Source organism: Dipteris shenzhenensis, chromosome 2 (assembly GCF_047967505.1).
Source record: "Dipteris shenzhenensis isolate YYH24624 ecotype China chromosome 2, Dip_SZ_1.0, whole genome shotgun sequence".
NCBI classification, from domain to species: domain Eukaryota; kingdom Viridiplantae; phylum Streptophyta; class Polypodiopsida; order Gleicheniales; family Dipteridaceae; genus Dipteris; species Dipteris shenzhenensis.
In genome coordinates this window covers 11,643,840-11,655,443 of record NC_141597.1, presented here as the reverse complement: position 1 = coordinate 11,655,443, position 11,604 = coordinate 11,643,840, and the positions used below count along the sequence as shown (strand labels likewise).

At 42.3% G+C, this 11,604-nt stretch overlaps 1 protein-coding gene and 1 pseudogene across 1 annotated transcript; both read right to left on the bottom strand.

Moving 5' to 3' along the window:
• Nucleotides 1-7,734: 7,734 nt before the first annotated feature.
• LOC147904330 (wall-associated receptor kinase-like 1 pseudogene) lies at nt 7,735-8,967 on the bottom strand (annotated as a pseudogene).
• Nucleotides 8,968-9,088: 121 nt separating this feature from the next.
• LOC147904329 (wall-associated receptor kinase-like 22) lies at nt 9,089-10,081 on the bottom strand. Its single transcript, XM_087391210.1, has one exon. The coding sequence runs from the start codon at nt 10,079-10,081 to the stop codon at nt 9,089-9,091; it is 993 nt and encodes a 330-aa protein (XP_087247336.1).
• Between the last annotated feature and the right edge of the window lie 1,523 nt (nt 10,082-11,604).

Below are 11,604 nucleotides of genomic sequence, written 5' to 3'. Positions count from 1 at the left end.
CAAGACAAAGCACATTGATGTCAGAGAGCACTTCATCAGAGAAAGAGTGTTACTTGGTGACATCACACTGCAACATTGTGATACCAAAGAGAATGTTGCAGACATCTTTACCAAACCACTCGGTAAACAGCTATTCGAGAAACACCAACTAGCTCTTGGTTTGACGCAGAGGAAGGACATTCCCATTAAAGGGATGTGATGGAATATAATGCTTAGTCCTTCTTTGATTCCCCAGAATCATCATCTTGAAGGAAGGCCTACTTCATGATATTGATCTTGAGGGAAGGTGTTAAAAGTACACACTCAACATCATATGATCACGTGTGCATAGCACCATCATGTGATCATATGTGCATTGCACTAACCTTATAGAGTGCTATAAAGGAAAGGGTTAGATCCCCTAACCCTAACCCTAAAAGAGATTGTATATATTCTATTTTTTCAACTAAATCTAGTGTGTACAGTTAGTCATTTGTGATGTGCTCTCTAGCTGTGCCCTCTCTCCTCATCTCCACTCTTCTCCTCTGCTCTCTTCATATTTTGTCACCACCACGCTTGAGAATGCTCGAGTTATGTCAGTGGAGGTGGTTTGTTTAATAGAGGAGATATTTCCACGTTCTATTCTCACAAGCCAACTACATCTCATAGTGCATTTGGTGGATGAGATTTCTATATGTGGTACTGTACATGCACGATGGTTGTTCTTCCTTGAGCACTTCATGAAGACCTTAAAGGGCTTTGTGAGATAGTATGCAAGACTCGAATGTAGCATGGCTAAGGGTTGGTTGGTACAAGAGTCACTTGTATATATTTTTGAGTTTCTTGTTGATGTGGATAGCTCTCTCCCATGACTATGGAGAGATGATGAAGACCTAAGGATGACCTCTATTGTGCCTCAAGGGAAAGGATGCAGCAAAGTAATAGACACGGAGTTGCTTAATAATATCAACCTCTATTGCATGCTTAATAGTGATGTGATGAAAATATGGGTGACAAGATACGAGGATGTAAAGGCAAGAAGACAAGGAGAAAGGGCCCTCTTTCATACACACCATGGATCTCGACGTGTGCCATACCCTCAGAGCATCTAAGAGCACTTCCAAAGGATATTCATGTAGATTGGCAGAGAGAGACGAGGGGATGCATATCACAATGGAAGAATGGGAGTATGCTAGGGGATGCATGAGCAAGGTCGGTATATAGAATGTTATGCATAAGTTAGGAGCTTTCAACAATTTAGATTGCTTATTTAATTGATTTTGTCTTGGTGTAGTATACTATGTTCAATGCTATATGGTGTGAGCACAAGCATTTTCGAACATAATGGGTTGATGATAAGAGAAACACACAAGATTGCGGCGTCATTGCTAGCTCTGAGGGAGCCAATGGAGCCATGGAAGATGATTGTGGCATAATTCAAGATATTATTAAGCTTGACTTTCGACGCTTCTTTGTGTATGTTTTGGATGGAAAGTGGTTTAACGACATCGTGGAAAGAGGCCCTAATGCAACAATCAAATGCCATGCAAGTGGCTTTGTAACTATTGACTCCACAAAGTTTTGGCAAAGTAAGGACACACTAGTACTACCGCAACAATGTGAATAGGTATTGTACACACATATAAAAATACTCACTTTTAAATATTTGATACCTTCGATGCAAGGAAAATAACATGATTGTATTTGTGTTTGAATTAGGTTGTCTATCAACCAATGGTGGATAATAATAGGTGGTGGCATGTCATACCTATTACGCCACGTTCCAAAGTGATGTATGGTACATTTACTAATATGGAGCATATGGAGGATAATCATGGCCATGGAGGTGATGATGACCGTGATATAAGAAAGGAGGATGTTCATGAGATAGGAGATACAGATATGAAGGCCATTACCTATGAGGACAAGCCTACCATTGGTGATGCTGATTTCGATGAGCACATGAGTAGTACAAATAGTAGTGGGTTGAATGTATTTGTAGATCTCAACACTGGTTTGGATTTTGAAGTAGATAGTTTGGCAAGGGTTGATCTCATTAAGGATGAGATTGAACCGTAGCCCATCATTGATATTGGCAAAACTATTTTACATATTGTCTCATTCTTCTCACCTCACTTAATTTTTGTATATGTGGGTTTGCCAAAAAGCATTGATATTTTTGTTGAAATTATGTGCTTTGGTAATCATGGGCAATGTTTGGAAAGCAGTGATGTACATTGATCAGCCTGCACCAAAATGTCACTTTATGTATTCTCTATTTTGTGTCTAAATCCGCATCTAAATCCACATCTAATTCATAGTACAGACGCGCTAATAGATGCACAAATAGAGACGCTATTAGATGCACCCGTATTTTCGCTATTCTAGTAGTGCCTATAGACGTGCTATTAGACGTGCCTCGTATTTTCACTATTCTAGCAAAGCCTATAGACGCGCCTACTAGCTCTGAGGGAGCCAATGGAGCCATGGAAGATGATTGTGGCATAATTCAAGATATTATTAAGCTTGACTTTCGACGCTTCTTTGTGTATGTTTTGGATGGAAAGTGGTTTAAGGACGTCGTGGAAAGAGGCCCTAATGCAACAATCAAATGCCATGCAAGTGGCTTTGCAACTATTGACTCCACAAAGTTTTGGCAAAGTAAGGACACACTAGTACTACCGCAACAATGTGAATAGGTATTGTGCACACATATAAAAATACTCACTTTTAAATATTTGATACCTTCGATGCAAGGAAAATAACATGATTGTATTTGTGTTTGAATTAGGTTGTCTATCAACCAATGGTGGATAATAATAGGTGGTGGCATGTCATACCTATTACGCCACGCTCCAAAGTGATGTATGGTACATTTACTAATATGGAGCATATGGAGGATAATCATGGCCATGGAGGTGATGATGACCGTGATATAAGAAAGGAGGATGTTCATGAGATAGGAGATACAGATATGAAGGCCATTACCTATGAGGACAAACCTACCATTGGTGATGCTGATTTCAATGAGCACATGAGTAGTACAAATAGTAGTGGGTTGAATGTATTTGTAGATCTCAACATTGGTTTGGATTTTGAAGTAGATATTTTGGCAAGGGTTGATCTCATTAAGGATGAGATTGAACCGTAGCCCATCATTGATATTGGCAAAACTATTTTACATATTGTCTCATTCTTCTCACCTCACTTAATTTTTGTATATGTGGGTTTGCCAAAAAGCATTGATATTTTTGTTGAAATTATGTGCTTTGGTAATCATGGGCAATGTTTGGAAAGTTGTGATGTACATTTATCAGCCTGCACCAAAATGTCACTTTCTGTATTCTCTATTTTGTGTCTAAATCCGCGTCTAAATCCACATCTAATGCATAGTACAGACGCGCTAATAGATGCACAAATAGAGACGCTATTAGATGCACCCGTATTTTCGCTATTCTAGTAGTGCCTATAGACGTGCTATTAGACGTGCCTCGTATTTTCGCTATTCTAGCAAAGCCTATAGACGCGCCTACTAGCTCTGAGGGAGCCAATGGAGCCATGGAAGATGATTGTGGCATAATTCAAGATATTATTAAGCTTGACTTTCGACGCTTCTTTGTGTATGTTTTGGATGGAAAGTGGTTTAAGGACGTCGTGGAAAGAGGCCCTAATGCAACAATCAAATGCCATGCAAGTGGCTTTGTAACTATTGACTCCACAAAGTTTTGGCAAAGTAAGGACACACTAGTACTACCACAACAATGTGAATAGGTATTGTACACACATATAAAAATACTCACTTTTAAATATTTGATACCTTCGATGCAAGGAAAATAACATGATTGTATTTGTGTTTGAATTAGGTTGTCTATCAACCAATGGTGGATAATAATAGGTGGTGGCATGTCATACCTATTACGCCACGTTCCAAAGTGATGTATGGTACATTTACTAATATGGAGCATATGGAGGATAATCTTGGCCATGGAGGTGATGATGACCGTGATATAAGAAAGGAGGATGTCCATGAGATAGGAGATACAGATATGGAGGCCATTACCTGTGAGGACAAGCCTACCATTGGTGATGCTGATTTCGATGAGCACATGAGTAGCACAAATAGTAGTGGGTTGAATGTATTTGTAGATCTCAACACTGGTTTGGATTTTGAAGTAGATAGTTTGGCAAGGGTTGATCTCATTGAAGATGAGATTGAACCGTAGCCCATCATTGATATTGGCAAAACTATTTTACATATTGTCTTATTCTTCTCACCTCACTTAATTTTTGTATATGTGGGTTTGCCATAAAGCATTGATATTTTTGTTTAAATTACGTGCTTTGGTAATCATGGGCAATGTTTGGAAAGCAGTGATGTACATTTATCAGCTTGCACCAAAATGTCACTTTCTGTATTCTCTATTTTGTGTCTAAATCTGCGTCTAAATCCACATCTATTTCATAGTACAGACGCGCTAATAGATGCACAAATAGAGACGCTATTAGATGCACCCGTATTTTCACTATTCTAGTAGTGCTTATAGACGTGCTATTAGACGTGCCTCGTATTTTCGCTATTCTAGCAAAGCCTATAGACGCGCCTACTAGCTCTGAGGGAGCCAATGGAGCCATGGAAGATGATTGTGGCATAATTCAAGATATTATTAAGAGCTCTTGACTTTCGATGCTTCTTTGTGTATGTTTTGGATGGAAAGTGGTTTAAGGACATCATGGAAAGAGGCCCTAATGCAACAATCAAATGCCATGCAAGTGGCTTTGTAACTATTGACTCCACAAAGTTTTGGCAAAGTAAGGACACACTAGTACTACCGCAACAATGTGAATAGGTATTGTACACACATATAAAAATACTCACTTTTAAATATTTGATACCTTCGATGCAAGGAAAATAACATGATTGTATTTGTGTTTGAATTAGGTTGTCTATCAACCAATGGTGGATAATAATAGGTGGTGGCATGTCATACCTATTACGCCACGTTCCAAAGTGATGTATGGTACATTTACTAATATGGAGCATATGGAGGATAATCATGGCCATGGAGGTGATGATGACCGTGATATAAGAAAGGAGGATGTTCATGAGATAGGAGATACAGATATGAAGGCCAATACCTATGAGGACCAGCCTACCATTGGTGATGCTGATTTCGATGAGCACATGAGTAGTACAAATAGTAGTGGGTTGAATGTATTTGTAGATCTCAACACTGGTTTGGATTTTGAAGTAGATAGTTTGGCAAGGGTTGATCTCATTAAGGATGAGATTGAACCGTAGCCCATCATTGATATTGGCAAAACTATTTTACATATTGTCTCATTCTTCTCACCTCACTTAATTTTTGTATATGTGGGTTTGCCAAAAAGCATTGATATTTTTGTTGAAATTATGTGCTTTGGTAATCATGGGCAATGTTTGGAAAGCAGTGATGTACATTTATCAGCCTGCACCAAAATGTCACTTTCTGTGTTCTCTATTTTGTGTCTAAATCTGCGTCTAAATCCACATCTAATTCATAGTACAGACGCGCTAATAGATGCACAAATAGAGACGCTATTAGATGCACCTGTATTTTCGCTATTCTAGTAGTGCTTATAGATGTGCTATTAGACGTGCCTCGTATTTTCGCTATTCTAGCAAAGCCTATAGACGCGCCTACTAGCTCTGAGGGAGCCAATGGAGCCATGGAAGATGATTGTGGCATAATTCAAGATATTATTAAGCTTGACTTTCGACGCTTCTTTGTTTATGTTTTGGATGGAAAGTGGTTTAAGGACGTCGTGGAAAGAGGCCCTAATGCAACAATCAAATGCCATGCAAGTGGCTTTGTAACTATTGACTCCACAAAGTTTTGGCAAAGTAAGGACACACTAGTACTACCGCAACAATGTGAATAGGTATTGTACACACATATAAAAATACTCACTTTTAAATATTTGATACCTTCGATGCAAGGAAAATAACATGATTGTATTTATGTTTGAATTAGGTTGTCTATCAACCAATGGTGGATAATAATAGGTGGTGGCATGTCATACCTATTACGCCATGTTCCAAAGTGATGTATGGTACATTTACTAATATGGAGCATATGGAGGATAATCATGGCCATGGAGGTGATGATGACCGTGATATAAGAAAGGAGGATGTTCATGAGATAGGAGATACAGATATGAAGGCCATTACCTGTGAGGACAAGCCTACCATTGGTGATGCTGATTTCGATGAGCACATGAGTAGCACAAATAGTAGTGGGTTGAATGTATTTGTAGATCTCAACACTGGTTTGGATTTCGAAGTAGATAGTTTGGCAAGGGTTGATCTCATTGAGGATGAGATTGAACCGTAGCCCATCATTGATATTGGTAAAACTATTTTACATATTGTCTCATTCTTCTCACCTCACTTAATTTTTGTATATGTGGGTTTGCCAAAAAGCATTGATATTTTTGTTAAAATTACATGCTTTGGTAATCATGGGCAATGTTTGGAAAGCAGTGATGTACATTTATCAGCCTGCACCAAAATGTCACTTTCTATATTCTCTATTTTGTGTCTAAATCCGCGTCTAAATCCACATCTAATTCATAGTACAGACGCGCTAATAGATGCACAAATAGAGACGCTATTAGATGCACCCGTATTTTCGCTATTCTAGTAGTGCCTATAGACGTGCTATTAGACGTGCCTCGTATTTTCGCTATTCTAGCAAAGCCTATAGACGCGCCTACTATTTTGCAAGTCTATAGTTGCTTTGTCTTGTTGTGCATCCAACTATAATTTACATTGAAGCTTCTTCAAAAAATTTATTCTTGGTCTATCAAAACATCTGCCCTTACAACTCACGAAACGATCTACAGAAATTACAACCACCAAAGGCGGAAAAAGGCCTCTAATTAAACACGAGACGAGAGATCCAAGCAATTTACCACTCTCCCATCGATGGTGTGCTTCTCGATCAAAGCCCTATCTGCAACGACCGGATCAACGAAGACGAGAAATCCAAAGGTATGATAATGATAAGTTTTTTCTCAACTTTCTCTATGCTACCCCATCAAAACTTGTAGTCTTCATTAAATTCTTGTTCAAGAATCAATTGTTACGAGTTGAAACTGTTACAATTCCTTGGACAGGCTCACGACATCTCGTGTGCACGTGGCTATGCGATGCACCTGGATCCCCGCGAGAGGTTGATCCACTAGTAATAAGCAAACCATCCAAGGAAGTAGAGTAAGAGCAAAACATCCACAGCATCCAAGGAACTAGAGTAAGAGGAGAGAATTCATTGTGACAGGTCCTGCAGTAGGACTTTTTAGAAAATGCAGACGGCAAACGGCCATCTTCATTTTTCAGAAAGCACGACTATAGATTGCCCGAATTTGACTGCAAGAATATTGGAACACATCAGCCTTTCGGCTTTTACCTATCGTCTTGGCTTGGATCGTAATGACATTGAAGCAAGGCTTCGGGCCATGACTACAGGCGGCTCGTGCACATTTTGACTGTTGCAAAGTCAGGTTCAATGAGGTCGAGATGTCATAGGTGGCCGCCCTCAGACCTTGAGGCTACGTAATACACCAAACCATGGCATGCAATTCACCAGCTAACTTGGAATCTGTGAGGTGAGTTGTGGAATGGAGGACTGTAATCAAAGAATCTTAAGGAAACAAAGTGAACCTGTCTTGTAAGTGTGAGTAATTTTAAAGAGGAGGAGGAAATAACGATACATTGTGTTACCTTGGAAGTGAGATCTGAAAGGAGCTATATCCTGCAGCTCCAGAAGAAGCTGAAGAGTGGTTTATTGTAGTATATTCAGTGTAATGTCGGAAAGGAATGAGGCCATCTAGCGAGTGCCTCTCTGGTTCTTGTTCTCCTTCTTCAGCTTCTTCGAGTAGTTGAGCAAATGCTGCAGCAGCATCATTTAAAGGCTCGGGAGATGCAACCGTCAGAGTGGCGCCGTTTGAGCTCCCTAACTGATTGTATTGGAGTTGCTCCGCCACCTCCCTCATCGACGGCCTGTTTTGACCTTTCATCGATAAACATCTCCTCGCAAGCTCCCCTACATGCTGCACCCATCTCATCTCTTCTGAGCCCATCGATATTGCCAGCTGCGCGTCTATCAGCTTTGTGAAATCGCCCGTCCTCAGCTTGCCCAGACACAGCGACGCCAAATTGCCTCCCATCGACACCGGCGACAACGCCGTTATCAGCTCCAACAGCACCACCCCGAAACTGTACACATCGCTCTTGTCCGTCAGCTGGTACGTCTCGAAGTACTCTGGGTCCAGGTATCCGAACGTGCCCTGCACTGCTGTGGAGACATGCGTCTGATCCGGTGCTACCAGTCGTGAGACGCCGAAATCCGCCAGTTTTGCCGTGAAGTCTTGGGTGAGGAGGATGTTGGAGGATTTGATGTCTCTGTGGATGATGGGTGGAGAGGCGGCAGAATGGAGATAGGCCAGGGCGTCTGTGACTTGACGAGCGATTCGTAGGCGGATTTCCCAACTCAAATAATTGCCGAATTTTCCTTGCAAATGCTCCAGCAACGTGCCGTTGGGGATGTACTCGTAGACTAGAAGGGGAACCTGTGCTTCCAAGCAGCAACCGAGCAGGCGGACGATGTTTCTGTGATTGATGTTGGAAAGAAGAATGATTTCGTTGATGAACTGATCGGGTTGCGGCTGCACGTGATTCGACTTTTTGATCGCCACAACGAAGTTGTCGTCCAGGTTGCCCTTGTAAACTGTGCCATAACCACCGCTTCCCAGTTTCATCTGATCGGAGAATTTGAGACTAGCCTTTTCGAGTTCGATCTCGGAGAAGAGCTTGGGCGCGATACTACCTTTGGCGCCATGGAGAAGCTCTTGCAGCTTGTGACCGCCATGTAATTCGAAGTACCTTTTCTTCCGACGCCGTGCTTCTCGTGACTTGAGCAACCAGACAAGCAAGCAGCAAAGGAGTGTCATCGCGATGCTTGTGCACAAGATTGCTGAGGACGCACAGAAACACAACCGATATCAGAATTTGGCCTTGAGATGGACAAGAGTATTTGCAGATTAAGTCCACAAGCAATACGCAACTCATGCGTCACAGAAATTTCATACGTAAGAGTAAGTTTTCACCTATGAGGACATTGCGTGCTTCTTCAGATTTAGGTGATGAGCGTGGAGGATTTGGGATTGAGGCACAGCCTGTTCCGTTACGGAATCCATCTCCTTTGTAACCTTCAGAACAAGTGCAGTAGTAGGCGGACAGATATGGGATATAGCCACAGTTGGCGTGTTGTGCGCATGCGTAGTCGGTGCTCTTGTTCACAAGCGAGCATGAATTGTAAGATGTCATGATCCCCCACGAGATCTCCAAACCATAGCGCCCACTCCCAAAATCTGGCACACTATCGGTGCCGTTGCTGAAAGTGGCGTTCGTGTAAGTGCTAGGCTTCAAAATGGTTGAGAATGGACAAATCTGTTCAGGATTGAAGAGCGAAGCGATGTATCCAGTTCCTGTGATGTTTAGAGCTGTCAATCCCCCGGGAAGACTACTCAGGCAGCAGGATGCAGTGCAAAAATTGAAAGCTGCCTCATCGTAGCTGCAATCCGATTGACAGCTCCATGCATCAGCGCTAGCATCACTGAGGCTGGTACGCCCTAAGCTGTTCCAACTCCCAAAGGCATAACATCCCTGAACCACGAAGACGTTGCCGCTGGATATCGCGAACGGCCCTCCACTTTTGCCTGTGAGGTTGAAGATTTGTTCACCGACTTCATTGTACTCGCAGGAATTGGCTCTGATGATGGTGGAGTCGATGATGAGGTTGCCGGGGGATATGTCCTCCAGCACCTGAAACTGGCCGGCGTCGGTGCGGAGGTAAGGAATGTCGTTGGAGCAGGCAATCTGGTAGTCTGCAATTCCACAGTTTGGGTCGCCGATCCAGAAGGGGTAAGGGATGGAGATATTGCCACAGGAACGGGGGCAGGATGTGTTTGCAGGACCATGAAGAGCAGTGTTCCAGGCGATTGCAAGCTGCGAGCAGATGATGAAGACGATGGCAGCAAGGATTGCCGCTCTACAGAAGTCCATCTGATCTGTGTGCTCTCACTCAGTCATTGATCTCTCTCTGTGATCGGTGGCCTCCCGCTTGCTTCAAAATGGATCATCCCCGTCGCTCTGATCTCCGTCACTTTCGCTCTCCCACTCAGATTTCTCTCACAAATTCATCCACACCCACTCCAGGTGGCCCAGAGGAGTAATCCGTCTGTATCTCCTTAACCCCTCTCCGTTTTGTTTTTTCAAGATATTCAACAGATTCTCACTTTCCAACAATCAAACTTTGCCTCACCATGACATGAGTTGTTCATCTTCTTTTCTATGGCACGAATCTCTGCGCTCCATTCTCTCCTTTGCTCTCTTTCCTTCCCTCTCTTTCTCTACACACAAATCAAAATGCGCCGGCAAGTGAAAGTATACTCTTCTCTCCCCGTTTGATCAGCGTCGATCGTGTCCAGCAGCAGGTGCAACAGCGTTGCTCATGTAATTTAATGGTATCGAGGGGCTTCCTACATCCATGCAGCTGGGTGAGGGTACGAGGCATCTTAACGATGAGAATGTGTTAAAGCCAATGCCGGAGCAAACACGGTTTCGGTAGTATCAAAGTAGTAGAGAGCATGCATGGATCAACTGCCGTCCAGCCACAAACAAGAACCGGCCCGTAGATAGTACAACCTTTTGTGTTTAGTATTATTTTGCCGGTGTCGGTTCCGAGGTCAACCCCACATAACCTCACAGATTTAAAGAAAATGGGCTAAGACCCTAAGTGGGTGAAGCCACACTTGTTCGCACGCCTAGCTGGCAATCCATCGTGTCACTCCAGCATGTCGCATTGTTGTAACTTCCAGGAGATGAATAAAGGAACTAACGAGGCTCGGTTTGGGGGGCTCGGTTTGCAGCATTGTTGAGCATTTCACATCTAGTGGAGACGTAGGGTTTGATGGAGCAGATGCAAGAACATCCGATGCTTTATCATGACGAGCAACAACACACTCAAGTAGGGGGTGAACACATGCTTGCTTTAATGAGCCAACTATTGCATATAAATTAGAAGTAATTAATGGTGATGTTGAATTCCTATCATGCTCAGTCAAACACAAAGTCTTGAACTGACAATAGAGTGCGACCGAAATCCTTCCATGGATTGCCCACTGAAGACGTTATGGTCTAGAGAGACCATTTCGAAAATATAACAAACTATCACTGTTGCTTGATGATTGGAACTACGCATGGTAATCGAAGGGATCACAACTACTTGGTGTAAAATAGCATTGGCTGAGCCTATGACACTAGTTTAAGCACAATTTTGCAAATGCCAATGTAACATAGCTCCAAAAATTACAAGACCTTGAGCAGAAAGTGGATGAACCAATAGCACAATTTGTGGTTAGATTGACTCAAGTGCTACTCAGAGACGATTCTAGCATGTTTGAGGAAATAAAATTTGTTTTTTCTATATCCAAGGCTTTCTATAACATAGTGTAGATAGCCCAAAGAATCGAGTCCTATGACAATTAGCAAAAGCAACATGGCACCTAGTCAAATTGAACGAAAGA

Coding starts and splice junctions, on each gene's coding strand:
- LOC147904329 (XM_087391210.1), bottom strand. CDS start 10,081: ATGGACTTCTGTAGAGCGGCAATCCTTGCTGCCATCGTCTTCATCATC.